We start from the raw sequence: 17,770 nt of genomic DNA, 5'->3' as shown, positions 1-17,770 counted from the left end.
AAGGTCCGGAGAGAATGAGAATAAAGTGGTATTAACCTGCTGAAAACTGCTTAAAAGTCTTAAGCTGCAACATATAGATGTTCCAATACCATTAAAAAAAAACATTCACCTTTCAGTTATTGCTGATTGGTCATTCACAATCTCAAAATATCAACATACAAATATTTAAGAGGAAAAAAACTCAGTAAATTTAGAGCAGCAAAGTTTTTTGAACTAGCTGTTTACCAAATATGTTTTCCTATCATTTGATGATGATTTTAAGAGACACAAAAGCAATCCATTTGAAAGTCAAGTTCAGGCCTACCCTTTTTGTGCCTCATATTAATGATGTGGGGAAGAGAGAGAGAGAGAAAGAGACAATATATCATTTAGTTAGATTTTGGAAAAAAAAATATATTTTTTTTCTTCTGCCTTTTTGCTACATTTCATGTCTGCTGACATGCACAATGGTACAAAGCACTACAGCTCCAGAGCGACCATTGCAAGTCTTTGTAGCAAGTTTTATAGGAAACACGCAAATACAGTCATAGTATTAAAATTCAGAAGTACTTAAAGTAGTGAAAGTAAATGCAGGATTCACTGCTTAAAGCAGGCACTCTGCTAGGTTTTGTTTCTTGTTTTGGTGTTTGGTTGTTTGGTTCCCCCTCCCCACCCCCCAACACACCAGTCTTTCCCTTCTAGTGTGAAGAAATAACCAGAAGTATATACACATCTATTGCTATGTACCCAAAGAAAGGACTGTGGCTTGGAGTAAGTATTGCTTTTCATTAAACGGAACAAAGTTCAAGAAGTGAGAAAAACACTTTAAAAAAAAGGAAAAAGGAAAAAAGCTCAGATTCCATGTCTGAAGTTGAGAAACCTCAAAACGAGCCACGTTTGTTCTTGCTTTTAAGACATGTACAAAATGCCATTTCGAGCCACACAACCTGATGGTTCTAGAAGTCAGAGAAGAAATCTTGAGGGCCCAAGTGAATAATAAAAGGTGCGATGCTGAGAGGCTGGCAATAGGGACTGTCAATGAAAAAACCACCTACAGTGGGAAAAGAGCAGAGAAGCAAAAACTTCACGTTAATTTCAGAGACTGGCTGAAGCTAAAGCTCCATTTAAATTTCTCTGCTCTTTTAGCTGCAAGTGGAATTTTCATTGTAAAATGGGCACTTTTAATTCTTTGAAGGTATTGAAACATCTAACACTTCCAAGGTTACCACTTTCTAAACAAAGAACTGACAGCTCATTCATATTTTCAGTAAAGCAGAGAAATGTAAAATATGCAGCAAGGGGGCAAGTTTACAATGTGGTTAGTAACTCCCAACAAATGACAAAAAAATAAAAAAATGACTTCTATAAATCATCTGAAATGACTGCCATCATGTTGGAAAAGAGCATAGCGCCCTCCTTGTTTTTGAAATAAGAATTATTTGGCTTATGAATGTTCGTTGTATAGAATTGGTTCAGAATATATTTTGATTGAATTTTTACAAGCTAGGGATTAAAAAAAAAAAGAAGAAAAAAAAAGAGACTACAAACAGTTGCCAATCAGGAGAACTCCAAAAGAGGGGTGGGGAAAAAACATGTGCAGAGGAAAGATTCCTTTAACGTATATTTGATTAACAAAAATGGGCTCTTATCAGCCATGCTTTTTCTGCTCCGTGATGGCTTCCTTTCATCCATAGGCCAGCAAAATATATCAGTGATTTATGAGCACCACTCAATTTGACTACATCCCCGAGACCCTGCTCTTTATTTTGACACTAACGCATGGATGACAACAGCAGGCTCACCACTACTTGTCAATAGATCTACGTTTTTTATTAAAGTACCACCAACACCAAACCAAAGCAAGAGCTACGGCAGAAGAAAAAACCATTTAAGATACAAACACATTCCTAAGCACAAATACTTAGCTTAAGAATAACAGCTGCAGTTAATTCCAAGAAAAGCAGCTTGTTACATAAGCCACCCCTTAATAAGCTTTTCTAATATTTCTTTCCCTCCAATGGGGGGGCATAGGGGAGGAGGAACTTTACATTGCTTTAAGCACTGTTCTTACACCCTCTTCATATATAAAGCTCCCCCTGCCTCAGCAGCAGAGTCTGTTAGAGAACAGAGTGGATAAAGGCAATCTTAAAAGAGCATGAACAAAAGCAAACCTACTGAAAAGCAACGGGTGAGGTCTGAGTAGAGAAGTGCAACCAACAACGCTGCTTATTTTGTGGGGTGATACCTTAATAAAGACTACTCGAATCCCTCGTTAGAGCCCACAGCCGTTGTTATGCAGAAGTCTACAGTACATGGAGACAGCACAGAGCTGGGGCCTGTCCTGGAATTTCAGACAGGTGCACACACTCCTTGTCGGAAAGAGGATTCTTTCGGTTTGAGCACCAACTCTTAGAAAAGTACTGGCCTATGGCTGAAGTGTGTCACTTTTCACAGCAGCACTCAACAAGAACTGGGACAATTAAATAGCAAGTTTTCATGGGGACCTTGTTGCTGCTTTAGATTCTTATAAATGTAAGGGGGAAAAGGAGAACCCTTTGTTTTAATATAAGATTGACAACTAAAATGCTTTCTGTAGAAATGGTGGATGGAAAATCAAGGGTGGGCAGACAATCTTAAAAGTGAAGAAGGCCACAAGAACAAGTACAATTTTTTTAATTTTTTTTTTTTTTTGTAGAAAAAGAAATGAAAGGAAAACCAGCAGCTTTTGAGCTCTAAAGAACCTGATTGTAACATTATTGTCGTCCTTTCTCTGGGCAATACAGACTGAACTGTGTATCCCTGTAATTACATAACAAGAGTCCTTCAGTGGGAACTTCCTTTGTTTAATACTTATTTCACAGAATGCAACCTAATACAGAGAGACAGTCTAAGATTTAATTCCCTTTGTTTCATTTGTTTTTCAGTATTTTGTGTACGAGTGAAAAGCCTTCTTGGATAACTAAGACTGTGTCCAAAATCACAGTTACAGTATGCTGATCTTAAAGATTGTAAGGAAACTCAGGTACTGATGCTTAACTATAAAAAAATAAGATAAAACAATATTTTAACCGATACTTTACTAAGTTTATTACACAACATAATATTTACAAAGTTAAATGTTAACTGTAAAGTTTCTATTGTGTGGGTTTGGGGGTTTTTTATTTTTTATTTTTATTTTTTAAAGAACTATGCCCTGCATTTAATAACCCTACAACAAGTACAGGATGTTAACTGAATCTGTGTGACTGCATTAGGAAACAGGCAGTACTCTTGTGTTACAACAAAACAGTTTATTTGTGATCAGTGTTTTATATTCTATACATCCTTCACAAATTTAATTTTACATAATCGAATACTTCATTTAAAACGTAAGATTTAAGCTTCTAGTTCTTCCCTATAACAGAAGGCTGGTATAAGTTATTTGAAAATGAGGTAACATTTCACAGAACATTTTTTTCAAGTTTTAGAGAACTAAATTTGCATTTTGTTAAAATCAAAAAGTAGGAAAAAGATGTTTCTTTACAAATGACTTTGCTCAAGTATGTGTTCAAAGAAAACAGGATAAAAAGGCTTTTTTTCTTCTAACATTCTGTACTGTGTTGTTCAATCAATAGGAATTAGCTTCTGCCATTTGCTAAAAGAATGAGTAGTGGGGAACAGGATAAGTTGGGAATTTCATAACTGGTAACAGAACCATTCTCTTGGGTAAACCTACAGAGAGAAGAAAGGGAGAGGACTCCAAATGAGTTCAGTGATCCAAGAAAGTCAGATAAGAGCTTACAGTAGTGTTCTCATTAACCTTTTCCAGATCAGTCAGTCAATGTGATTTTAGGGTGCAGAGTCCCATAAACAGTAACACTTCAACACTTTGCACTCCAGATGGTTAGCTTAAAGTTTGCTTTTATTTCTGTCCTGGTGTTTGGTAAAATTAAAGTAAGCAATATTCTGAAAAGCAGAATGTGTATTTGGACTTGAAGCTCTACTTCATGAACTTTATGATAATTATCTCTATTATCTCGTTCTATGTTCTGAGTTAATTTCAAAGACCAGTTACAATTGCATATATTCTAGACAGGCACTGCTGTGCCTGAAAGAGAACTCACAGGGAAACTGTTCAGCAGTTTTGATAAGCATCCAGGTAGGTCAACCAAATATCAAGCACCTACAGTAAATTCTGTATCTGCTTCATTATTCTGCATGCCCTCTCCTGTATTGAAGTGGCAAATCTGGAAAGATTAATATCTGCCTGATTTTGTGATTATTAAAGAGTTCTTGTGGCCTCGCAAACTTCTGCACAATTAAACTTTTGTTTGTTTTTTTTAATCTTGCCTATTTAAATTCTAGTATTTAACCTATGTATCCATTTAGAAATCACAAAGCAGCAACAGCAGGTATTCCAGAGCACCAGATGATCAAAGTGAAGTTTCCCAACATGCAACAGCTTACAAAGGCAGAAAGACATGTTTACCTTACAGCCAAAAAAGCATTATCCCAGTACTTTGCATCACAATCATAAGACATTAAAAACAGAAACTCTTTATGTGAAAAATGGGAGCATTCAATTCCACAATGCTTTGAAGTCAGTGATATGTCACATATACACAGCTAAGTGATTAAAATCCAGCTCCCAAAATAGGCATCATGAGAAAAAAACAGAAAGCGGAAGGAATGAATGAAAAAAGCAAGAAAAGCTGCGAGGGAAGTTGGTAACAACTGTATTCTTTTCTTCAGCAGGGAAGGGATTCTTCCTATGTCACTGTGTGTCACTGCTTGTAAAAATACATACATGCAGGTACTAGTCATCTTAGTTAGTCTGTGACTGCTGCTTGGAAAGAACCAAAGGGATTTTTAAAAAATCCATACCATGAAGTAAGCCCTCAACTCAATTCCCTTTTGTTTTTCCTTGAAAAACCTGTAGCTGTTCCTTATGTAATGCAACCCAGCAGACACCACACCCCATGGGACAGCACTGCTGTTGGCTGCCACGCTGTCAGAGCACTTGGCCACTCAACAGGGCAGGAGTTCTAAAACTAGAGAGGTCGGCATCAATTTTGAAGGGAGAATTCCACACTGTGAGTGGAACCCGTAAGGCCCATTCTCCTTCCCCGTTGCACTGCAGGAGTACAGAGAAGGACCAGCTGGTCTTAGTCAAGCAAAGTGAACGCTTTCAATAAAGCAGCGGCAGCACTCTCCCATTGTTTATAGCTCATACCTCTAAAATAAAGTAATGAAATCAACATTTTACAATACTTTTCACTTTGTAATGCTATCAGGGGAGTTGGTATTGCCCAAGCTATACAAATTTGAAATGAACAAGCATTGCAAATGCTACAAAAGCTAGAAAATTAATAGCAAACGGCAGGCTTATTTTCCCATATGAAAAACCACAGGCCTTGAAGTGTACTCAGTAGCAGGCTTTCCCCCCGTCCCAGTGACAGGAGAGGACAGTGGGACTGGCTCAGGTGGGCTCGCTTTTTGCGTGCCAGGACATATCACCGACTCCAAACTGCTTTGCTCCCATTGCCACATAAACCTCATTCAAAGTAACCAAAAGGGCCGGTTAGAGGTATGCATTGTTAGTCTAGCATAAAAAAAAGCCAGTGGGTAGGGAGAAGCTGAGTTAAGAAAAACCCTTCCGTCACAGCTCTTTGATTATTAGTTTACAATCTTCATGAAACCCATGCTTTGCCAGCCTAGTATCACTGTGTTTCTTAACAAAAAGCATTGTGGCAAATTACCACGTCCTAGCTTCCTCGAAGTCTGATTGCTAATGGTGTAGGCTACACAGAAACCATTCTACTTGTCCCAGGCAGCAGTGTTGTAGCCTGTGGGGCAGCAGGGGGTGTACGTGAACACAGACTTCCTAGAGTTGACAGCATTAAGGGAGTTTTGTCCACAAGCCACTTACACTTGGGGACAAACATTTCACCAATGTTACTGTAATGCCATTTAGATAAATAAGGGTCAGAAATGCTGAAATAGGCCCTTCGGTAGTCTTTGAATGGAGCACAGATTGGCTGTAAAAAGTAAGAAAACTACTTCGATTCAGTTTCAGTATGAAAGGGAACAGGCAATTAGAACAAGCAGTCCTTCCACAAATCAGGCAAAGCATAGGCAAAAAAGCTACTCCAACCAAAAAAGAACCACAAGGTTATGGCATAGAAGTATTGTTGTTGTCATGGTTTAAGAGCTTTAATCTCTTTGAATTTCTCCTTGGACTGCCACATTTGGACTGCCACAACAGTTTCTGTATCATTTCTAGTTTGTTAATTATTGGGCTATACATACCGTAAGCTGGCGCAGCTGTACTATACCCATATGGTGCTCCATAGCCTGCAATATGAACAGATAAAAGGGATGGTTTTCAGTTCCTACAGTATCTGAAGACAACCGGTGTTTGCATACCACCACACAGGGAGGGACCCTTTCTGGTACATGGAACAGGACCACAGAAAACCCAAACACACTAATATATATTAAACATTGCTTAAAACACTTAAAATCCTTCGTGAAGAACAAGCTACCTAATGACTTTAAGCCTCAGCATCAAAGATTTAAATTCCATATTTGATTTCCTTAGCATTTTCTTCTGGCTGAAGCCCTCAAGTCTGAGCATGGAGTTGGCATGATCCACACATCCTGTATTTGCCTGTGTTCTTCCTAAAATACACACACACACACAACCTAAGGCAGAGAACAGTCATTTTCTTAAACTTCCATTGTAGAGGAGAATGCTGGATGCCTGAGGCAGATACCACATCACCATCAGTAAAGTGAATTCTGCCTTCTCTGCCATTGCTAACAGACAAAAGGAAGTTCTACACAGGACATCTGAATATCTAGAGGCATGCAGAGAACTATCTTTTTTTCCCCAAAGAGCTAAACATGACTCTGGAGTGAGACAAAAAGCAACAGCGGTAACACCAGTCTTGGTTACTACATCTCAGTAGTTCATGAAGACTTTACAGTGTTTTTTTTCCTGGTGGGATCACTTGTGTCCATCACAGAAAGCAAGAGATTTCTGAGAAGAACAGGGGATGAAGAGAAATAATCAGTGAAGGCCAAGGCCAGTAAAAGCTTAACAACTACAGCAACTGGGAAATTAAACTTATTTCTGGAGTAATTCCATGCTGGCAAGAAGCATGCCCCTGGCAGGGTAAAGTGTCTCATAAATGACTCCTCATCCAGAAAGACAGTTCCAAAAACAATGTTAACAGCCATTAAAAATGAATTACTGGTTTTTAATATTTATAATTACATGAACATACAGGAACAATGAAGACGACATGCTGTCAACTGTGCTAGGAAGCAAGTCTACCAAACAACACTGCTCTGCTATTAGCATGTGTGAACAGCTGAAGGGTGTAATTAGAGCTCATGCCGTAATCTGAAAACCTGAGCACAAGGAATAGAAGTTTTATTTTTTGGAAGCTACTGGATTTACTTTGACTAAGGAATCTCCAGCATCTCATTCTTACAAATTTGTGGTTCTTATTTTAAGTAAAAACAATATTGAGATTCTTTTCACACGTCACCTGCAAGCCTCAGACATGTTGCAGAGAGTCACAAACAACGCACTTCGAAAAGGGGAATGAGAAAGTAAACATTTAGTTAAAATTTTCTTGTGTTTACATTTTAACACCTTACACTTTGTGTGCCTGTCATTTTCAAAACAACACAACAAATCCCCCTACACTGTTTTGTACCAGTCAGTAGTGGCTGCCCACTTCAGTTCTTCAAGCTGGAATGGGTTTGCTTCTGATGGCTGCAAGTCTGCCCTAAGGAATCGGCAGCGAGATATCCTGACCAGCCAGTCACCTGCTCTGCCTGGTGAGCACCATGGGTAAAGTGGACCAGAAGGCTCTTGGATTTCAAAACATGCTTCTGCTAATAAGAACAATGCAGCACGGATCATGAATTAACATCAGCCAGTGTATGAATGGAAATTCTTTGCTTTTTGGTTTTTGGCCACCACAGAAGCTACTAATAGATGCTGTGCTCACATGCACAATTCATGTCTAAAGTTTCTGGGAATACAGTGACTCCAGAGCCTGCCAACCTGATCTCCACAAGGGTTTCTTGGGAAAGCCACTCCTAATGCTGAAGAGCACATGATCCAGGAGGTTCTTAGCTAGGAAGAGAGTTTTGGGAATTGTGCCATGGCAGTGAACTATGAAGACAACATATAATAACAAAGCCAGGAAAGCCATTATACTCATAACTGTGCGCTCTGTGTCTGCCAAGCTTCAAGTTGTACACTCATAAAGGACAGGTACTGCCAGTTTTTCAGCTCTTTGATTTATTTAAAGCCCCACGAATTCTCCCTTTTGCTTCATCTCAGATGATTGAAGCTGAAGAAATCACTTGAATAGGTGACTGACACACATGGAAAAGAACACCCCCAGCAGCCAAAATTAAACCATAAGCTATTAGTGTCATGCCATACCTGGTGTTATGTATCCAGTAGCAGCAGCTGCCCCAACAAATGCCCCTCGTGTTAAAGCACCTCGTCCTCTGCCTCGAACAGCCTGGACTGCTGCAGAAACAGCTGTATTGACAACCCCTTTAGTCTGCCCAGAGTAATAAAAAACAGCAATTCAGAATGTGAAATCATTGCTGGAAATAAAAGGCCATCTGCATTAAATCACCACTTTTTAAAGAGATTTTTAAATATGGTTGATGCATCAGTCTTGATAAAGGCAGAATAACTGTAGCAGTACTGTCCTAAAGAATGTGATGGACAGAAACCAAATGAGTCCTTTGCCAGGTCACTGCCAGCAGTGCAGAACGCTGAGTCCAGCGCATTCACTTCACTCTGACCCAACAGTCTGCACGGTCGGACTGTGTGTTATATACCTTGGTTTTAGTCGTGGGCATGAATGAATACTCATGGCTTCTGACCCCTTCTATGCTGTGTCTTGCTGCTGCCTTTCCCACCTCCTTCAAAAGCTTCCTCTCCTCTATCTACAATATTGTCTTTGCTTCTCTCCTACCATTCTGAACCCACATAACTGCAGCAGAGCCAGGATTCCACCCCAAAGACCAGTAACCACCTGATGACAACACTGGACTGTTTTAACCTAATTGTACTAGAGTGCCACTTTCTTTTCCCATCGTTACTACCCACAGGCAAAAGAACAGCAAGGAGTTAGAGAAGCTGGTGTTGCTCAGTGCATCAGAGCACAGCTTTGCTGTACTAGATGCCCTGACTGCTCCCTGAAAACAATAAAATCATGCAAATCCAGGTATTTCAAAGACATGTTTGGCAGTTTACTGCCATCACTGAGCTACTGAAAAAATAAAAGTCAGAATGTAGGAAGTGCCTGAATCAGAGGTCATTTGTATATTTTAACTGCATGTGGAACATTATCCTGTGAGGACATGTTTTTCTCATTTACTAGACTTCCAACATAGTAATGGAAACTGAAATACTTCTAACCAAAGATACTGGTGAAATTAAGAGGACTTGGTTAAAGAACAAAACCAAAAATAAGATGTGATTGTTGTATTTTGTAAGGGTATTTTATGATACATTCTTCTCCAGCATGAAATGTTAAGAAAATCCTAATGTATTTGCACAAAAGAGACACAAATTTTAATTCTCAGGACTTAGTTCAGACTGTAGCCCTCTGGAGGAAGAACACTTAATTAGTTTCTGCTCTGCTCAACCTTAATCTTAATAGATTTGAGAAGTTATTGTGGCTGGTAAACCTAATGGACAAGATTGAGCACTTCATTATACAAATGGTCCTCACCAAACAAAATTGCTCATCTGAAAAGTTGAAAAGTTGCAAAAATCTCACCAGAATCCAGAGTGTACCTGTCTATAAATTATTTATCCCCCAAGTCTACACGTCTTTCATGATGGAGCACACTATGGAACTGGCCTAAAGCACAAAAGATTTCCCCATCATCATAGATTGAACCACTGACCTTACTGCATCTCCACCTAACTAGCCCTCTCCTTTTTTGTACCTCCTTTTCTACTGTATTGCCCATAATATAGTCCCAACTCTCAGATTATATTGTTATACTACAGTAATTATTATAGAAGTATTAAAATAGAAACCTTACATGTGTGCATAAAATAATACTGAAATCACTTGCTTCCTGTATCATAAAACAACCTAGAGCTATGACAACAGAGTGGTCCAAAAAGCAAGTAACAATTCTTACCTGAGGAAGAATCTTCTTTTTCTTGTTGTTCGCTGCATTAGGCCCAGAAAACAGTTTTTCAAGTGCTGCTAACGCAGCACTTGCTTTCGCTACTTTCTTATTTGGGCCCGCACCTCTGAACTTCTGCCCATCTACTTCTACCTGAAATTTGAGATAGGAGTTTATGCCTAGTATTTATCCTTGGGAATACCATGCTGCACCCAGTTGTCATGATGTGCCATCCGTAAAGAACTTCAGTAGTAAAAAATACAAATAAAAATCCTTGGTGTTTTATGTGACAAATTTCCATTACTTCTATTATGAAGCTGATAAAGAAAACCCAAGTGATCCTGTGAACCCCTATATTGCAGATATGAGGAATCTAGAAACTACAAGTGCAATTCAAAAAGGACCAGTGTATCTATTTGATATGGAATTTGGCCAATATATTTGAGCTTCACAAGACATGAATGATAATGATATGGCTAGGAAACAGGGGGGTTAGGAATCATTTCAGGCTCCCCTCATCATTATCAATACCTTATATACCACTTTCTTTGTCTGCACTATACATAACACTGTTTAACTGGGGTGCTACCTCATATTACTTCAGAGCCCAGTGCTACTGCAGAGATGGCACAAGTGGATGAAGAAATCAAATGAGTTTACCCTTTGCTACAGTCATTCCAAATACCCCAAGCAAGTTGGCAATAGGAGATTTGCACCAGGTCACTGACATGGCATTACCAAGTATGTTTGCAAAACTTGCAAATCAGGTATGTTTGCCAAGCTCTGGATCTTCTATTTCCCTTCTCCTCACATCAAGACATGACGTAGTTCAGGGCTGTCAGAATCCAGTTTTAATTCTCATTATATTTTCCTAAAGCATAAAAGATACTCCTCTCCCCATGTCTAATCATCACAGCGGCAGTAAGAGATACAAAAATGTGAAAATGTCACCACTAGAGATATGCACTGCAAAAGCAAAATATAAAAAAACCTGAACTGGAGCAGCAAGCAACTCCAAAGACTGAAGCACTGTTAACAAAACCACCTACCAGCTTTGCAACTGCTTCACTCACCTCCATCACAAAGCGTTTGTCATGGCTTCCACCTGTCTCAGAGATGAGCTCATACTTCAGACCTCTTCTTTTTTCATTGAGCTCCATCACTGGGTTTTTGCCACTTGCTGTGAGTATAGGACCCTGAGTTCTTACCTAGAGAGACATTTATGGTGTTGCTTTAGAGCCTTTATCTCCTCAAAAGGCAGACAGCCATCTACAGCATTGTGGCTTACAGTGCCAACGGCCAGCCACTTGGCCAGTGTTACCACTGTGTCAGGCCCTGCAGTAGCTTGTTCTTCCCAACACGTAGGCCTCAGCAGGCTTCCCAGGAACAGACCTGTATCAAAGGTAACACTGCCTTGGCCTCAGTCTCACATGCTCATGGAAAGTCTCTTCTCTAAAGAACGGCAGCAGGACAAACAATACTGTAAAAGAAGTCCCACCCCCTTTATTTCTGTTGGTGAGAGCTACTGTCCTTGTGGCTTGGTGTCTACACAAGCTGAACTCAGCATCAGCTGCACTTGGAATTTCAACCCCAAGAGTATCCAAAGCTGAAGATGAGGCCATGGTGTCAAGTTCCTTGAAATCAAAAGCTTTATCACTGAAAGAAGATATTAGTCTTCCCAACCTTGCTCACAACTCTGCTGCTCGATCTAATTACGTCCTGGCACTACTGAGCTCTGACTGAAGAAGTCTCATATCCCAGGTCACATGTTTCAGCAGAAATAATCTGTAACTCTTTGGAAAGCAAGGAAGGTAACGCTGAGATCTCAGCGTATCAGCCAGCATTAGAGCGCACTCAGCTGCAGGTACAAATGTCTACTTACTAATGAAGAAAAAGGTGATTAAGGGATCAAACCAGTACTTTCCAAAGCAACTTCTTATTCTGGATAAAGATCAGGAGTCGTAGTACCAGGACCTGCCTTTTGGAAGTAGTGTCTCAAAAGTATAAACATGGAAACCCAAAGTCACATAGTTTGCGACGTATCTTGGTCATCTTAAAACATTACCCACTTCAAAATTTATTCTATTTTATCACAAAGGGAAAATTAACACGTCAGTTTGTTGAGTATAAAATACCCCCATCTCCTTTCTCTGGAACTGTCTCAGTGGACTAAATAGATATGTGAATTGAGCTGTCCGTGATTACGCACTGCTGGAAGTTAAGTGGCTTCCAACTGAAGAATTTTGTGTTTTAACATCTCAAGAAGTATCTGAAGAACAGAACAATTACTTATATTTACAGCATAACACACAGCTCCTTGTAGCCCTAGAAAAAAGCATTACAATGAAAAAGAAAGCAGGGATCGACAGTGGTTTATCAGTACAGCCCCCAGAGAGCTTGCCGCAGAGTTAGTAGGCAGATGAAGAAATATACAAATTAAAGGTGTTCATCAGTCTTTACACAGGATGCTTCTCTGAAGTGTCTAGTGATACAAACACTGGTTGAGGAAACTGCAAAGAGAAGGGTGAAAGGGATGACATCTAAACATGAGTTTAAAATCTCCTGGTTTCTCAATGGTGAGAAGAAACAACCAGAAATACTTTTAAGAAAATATCCAATTAAAGTACTACAGACCCATCGCAGCTTGATTTCTGGGGACATTTAGCCAAAGTTACTGAGGTTATGGGAATTTTGTCCTTTAAGCAATACCCTGTTTCCCAGAACTTCAGTGAGAAGACAAGCACAGCATGCTCCTGGTAGCTGAAGCCAGGTGCTACAAGTACCAAAGTTAAAAGTATATCATATTGAAACTGGAGCATTTTCAATGCAGTTTCTAGTCTATTCAGTATGTACAGAGGTATTAGGTTTTACATTTCTTAACATCTAATGAATTTTGATATTTTCATTTATCTTCGTGTGTATCAATGTAAAATACTGTCTAAGTATACCTTTTTGACAAACTCACTATTACAAAACAGAAATTGTGAAATTTGCATTACTAGAGCCCAACAGCACCGAACGAGCTCACTAGAGGAGACAACACCGGTTTCAGAGTTTATGGTCTTATAAGAATGAGATGGCTACCCCACCTTAAACTTGAGGAAAGAGGACAAATAACTGATCTTTGTGCTGCAGTGACACAAATCCTATGGCAGATTTGATACTAGAAACTCTCTCTTAATTCCTTAACCACCACCCTAAGATGCCACCCTCTTCTGAAAGGGGGAAAAAACCCATCCCCACCAACAAAATCAACCCCCCAAACCTATACTTTTCCATCACTTGTACTTTTTAATGCACTACTCACCTCTAGGGTAGCAGAGGTGTCAGCTGTGGAATTTCCAGTATTATTGCTTGAGACTGAAGACATTGTTTCATTTTTACCTTCAGTATCTGATTTTTCATCAGAACTCATACACTCCACATCAGCATCAAAACCAGTTGGATACCCCATTGCTTGTAAAACCTACAACACAGCCACATGAAATGAACTGTACAATAGGTCGCAGTACAGAAGCAAATACAAAGCTGATCACAATACAGAAGAATGTTCACCGTGACACTTAATAAAGGTGGATTGCTTAGAAATAAGTTTTCTCTTGCATTGAAACGGAGAACACCACAATAGCAATGGGGAAAATCCTTCCAGTTTTCCAAGAATGGAATCAACACAAACAGAATTTTAAAAGATAGCAATTACTCATGAGCATCATTCATCATCTCAGTAACTCCTTGTAAAATAAGAGATTAAAATTCAGAAGTGCATCCACTGCTGACACTGCTTAACACTATGGTAGGGAGATTGTTTTGCACACCATTTTCCCCTTCTCTCTGTGTCTATGGACAGATCAAGAGATTGACTGTAGGGCAAACAAGACACACAGTCTTAGGAGAATTAAAGCATTGTACTTCTACCAGATGGCACTACTGGAGTTTCCTAGGAAACCGCAGGCAACAGCCAGCAGGTACCCAAGTGGTATACAAAGTGTGTCCCTGAAGCTAGAGGACTGGTGTCGCGCCTCCCTTGCTTGCATCTTTCAGGAACACCAGATGCTTTCAAAGCAGGTGTACAGGGAGCAAACTCCTAAACTCAGATGTGAGGCGAATGAATGCCCACCTAGCAGAGTAACAAACTGTCTGCAGTAAGCCTGCCTCTTAGTGAACCATGTCACAACCTCCAACAACCAGGAGCTGTATACAGCAAATGAAATTTTACCGATAAAGGTACTATTCATCAGTTCCTTCAAAAACATCTTCCACTAGCAAGGTCAGCCCCTCCTCGAACCAGCTACCTAACCTAGTCATACAGTGGTACCAGACACGGGCCCAAAAGAATCTGGAATGAACCTGAAGCTCCACTGAAAATTTAGTCCCAAGAACAAAGTTTTCAGAAGCCGCTATGTTCCAACACTGAACTGAGAGCTGCATGGGTAAATCCAGGCTCAGCTCCCATACAATCCTATTTTGCTGCATTTTCAGGGCTTCTAAATTTTAAAACGGTTGAGATCTAGAAACTGAAATGGTCGCATTATTCCCTCTTGCAAGTCTGGGAAAGCAGGGCCTGGATCTGCTAGGAATAAAAAGGAAAGAAAAAAAGAAAAAAAGCTACTCTACCACACCACCCATTTCCTCTTGGCTCGAATCATGGATGTTTTGAAGTGTAGCCAAGGATTTGTATATGTGTAAATTTAGAGAAAACAGAGCTGGGTAGGCACCAGCACAGATCTGGCTGACGCAGAGAGGTTCAAGGGCAGAGAAGTCACAGCTTTTTCAGGGAAATTTTGTATTTAAAAAAAAACCAAACAAAAACTAACTGCAGGGAGGGAGGCAAAATAAAAGAATGAGGCAGAAGGTCTGGAAGGACACACATGCAGAGAGCTACTTTTCCTGGAGGAACACCACATTCCTTCAGATACTTCTGGACACTTTGAACTTGAAAGCACATGGGACAATGGGATTTTCAAAACTGAAATCAAAGGAAAATAGAAAGTTGCCAGATGAAGCTTCTAAAAAGGATATTCTTGCTCAAAACAAAATGAAGGACAGAATGGCAGATGGGCTTGTTCCTATCATAAGTGCAGTTCTATTAAAAGAGGTTCTCTTTCATAGACTCACAGGACCATTTGGGTTGGAAAAGACCTTTGAGATCATCAAGTCCAACCATTAACTCAGGACTGTCAAGCCCACCACTAGACCATGTCCCTAAGCACCACATCTATGCATCTTTTAAATCCCTCCAGGGATGGCGACTCCACCACCTCCCTGGGCAGCCTGTTCCAGTGCTTGACAGGCTGTTTGGTGAAGAATTTTTTCATAATACCCAATCGAAGTCTCCCCTCGTGCAACTTGAGGCCATTTCCTCTTGTCCTGCCGCTTGTTACTTGGGAGAAGAGACTGACCCCACCTTGCCACAGCCTCCTTTCAGGCTGTAGGGAGCAATAAGGTCTCCCCTCTGCCTTGTTGAACCTCATACAGTTGCCTCAGCTCGTTGGCCCAGCCTGTACCCATCCCTCTGCAGCGCTTCCTGCCCTCCAGCAGATCAATGCTCCCACCCAATCTGGTGTCATCTGCAAACACACAGAGGGTGCACTCGATCCACTCATCCAGATCATTGATAAAGATATTAAACAGGGCCAGCCCCAGTACTGAGCCCTGGGGAGCACCACTTGTGACCAGCCACCGGCTGGATTTAAGTCTGGTCACCACCACTCTTTGGGCCTGGCCATCCAGCCAGTGTTTCACCCAGCAAAGCATACCCCTCCAAGCCAGGGGCAGCCAGCTTCTCCATGAGAATGCTGTGGGAAACTGTGTCAAAGGCTTTACTGAAGTCTAGGTAGACAACATCCACAGCCTTTCCCTCATCCACTAAGCTGGTCACCTTGCTGTAGAAGGACATCAGGTTAGTCACAAAGAACCTGCCTCTCATAACCCCACGCTGGCTGGGCCTGACCACCTGGTTGTCTTGCACATGCTGCATGATGGCACTCAGGAAGATCTGCTCCATGGCCTTCCCTGGCACAAAGGTCATTCTAGTTCCCCACATCCTCCTTCTGGCCCTTCTTGTAGATAGACATCAACTTCCAGTCAACCGGGACCTCCCTGGTTAGCCAGGACTGCTGATAAATGATGGAGAGTGGCTTGGTGAGCATGTCTGCTGGCTCCCTCAGTACCCAGAGCTGTCTGTAAGAAACTTTTGTTTCTTCCCAGAAACGCCTCAGGCTCAGTCTGCTTTAGCAGTCTGAACTGTCCTCATGCAGTACAACGAAGATGTTCATGTTGGATGTTCCAGTCTATCACTGCTTTACAGACCTAAGTTCTGTCATGCGGAGCACCTACAAGAAGCAATAGTAGGTTGACTAGTACCTGAATGATACTAAAAATTGAGTGGAGACCAATCATTTACGTACATTGTTTATCCCAGCACGCAAAGGTACTCTTCAGACACTGAAGATACGAAACAACTGCATGTTTCCAGGAGCTCACAACCCAGGAATGGACACAGAGAAGGAAGGGGAGAAAGAGGGAGCCACCAACATGCCATTTTCAAACCAACAGGAGGAAGGAGTAGAACAGAACAAAACTGAACCCCTCCAGTCCAGAACTTACACAGCACATTTGATCCATTGTCACATGAGCTGACCTGCACAGCCCTGGGAATTTCTCCCTCCCCTCCACTAGTATAAAACCAGTGATGCTCTTTGAACCACGGTCAGCTGTGTGTACACACATGTGTGTGTGCACGGCCAGAGAGTACATAGGCAGTAGCTCAGTTTCATCCAGATTTTTTTTAATTTTGAGGTTGCATATTACTAGTTCTAACCATATTTTACACTCTCTGTTCCAAGATTTGGGGTTAGCAGATTACTTCAGGCTGCCTTACCTTCACTGCCACATGGAGCTTGGCTGTTTTCTTAGAAGGTCCTGATGCTTCATATGTCGTACCATCAACATCTACAGACATTGTGAAGACTGGGGCATGGACTGGACCAGACTGTGACAGCAGCTTATACTGAAGCCCTGGCCTGATTTGGTTCAGCCTCATCAGAGCATTCATGAGATCTATTGCTTTACTATCTAGTACTAGTACAAGATAGTAGAAAGGGGGTGGGGGAGGAGGAGGGTGGGAACAAAAAAAAAAAAAGAAAAAAAAAAAGAAAATGAACAAAACAAGATGAACAGAAAAATGAAACAGTTTGCATTTCAGTGCCTTCTGTCTGTATAAAGGAGCAAAACAACCCCTCAGCCTCTCAGAGGTTGAGGGTAGCCATAACACTGTTAAGTCTTTAATAAGCCATTCTACGTCGGGGTAACAACTGTAATTACCCATTTTTGTTATATTGTTAACACAATTTTTTGCAGCTAGCTCTATTCTTCCTGGCTGCTATAAAAGGAGTAACACGTTTTATAGGTAGTGAGGAACCAGATCCAGAATGGACTGGATCCCAGCAATGCTGAGAGACTTCTAGTCTGTGCATATGTGCAACGTCAGTGTTTTGTAGATTAAGCATTTTATTTTTCTTGCAGGTCTTAGGAGACCAACAACTAGCTCAAGAAGGGGAAGAATGCAAAAAAGCAAATCTTCACACAGCAAAGCCACTGCAGTATTTTGAAAAAATCCCACAGTACA

The 17,770-nt window shown here is 40.7% G+C and overlaps 1 protein-coding gene across 19 annotated transcripts in view; it reads right to left on the bottom strand.

Moving 5' to 3' along the window:
• STRBP (spermatid perinuclear RNA binding protein) overlaps positions 1-17,770 on the bottom strand; it is a 72,960-nt gene that overhangs the window by 10,304 nt on the left and 44,886 nt on the right. For 6 of the 19 annotated variants that reach the window (XR_013930496.1, XR_013930497.1, XM_080402481.1 and 3 more), the window contains exons 12-17: positions 17,024-17,223; positions 13,451-13,609; positions 11,217-11,351; positions 10,156-10,296; positions 8,426-8,549; positions 6,268-6,312 (exon numbers count right to left, since the gene is read on the bottom strand). Coding sequence is in view for 17 of the 19 variants with exons in the window: in XM_080402481.1 (XP_080258607.1) it covers positions 6,268-6,312; positions 8,426-8,549; positions 10,156-10,296; positions 11,217-11,351; positions 13,451-13,609; positions 17,024-17,223 (804 nt within the window). In the remaining 2 variants the exon portion in view is untranslated. The other 13 variants (XM_080402489.1, XM_080402476.1, XM_080402485.1 and 10 more) reach the window with 3 other exon arrangements.

Source organism: Falco punctatus, assembly GCF_963210335.1.
Source record: "Falco punctatus genome assembly, chromosome: 9".
NCBI lineage: Eukaryota > Metazoa > Chordata > Aves > Falconiformes > Falconidae > Falco > Falco punctatus.
This window is presented reverse-complemented; position numbering and strand designations above follow the sequence as displayed.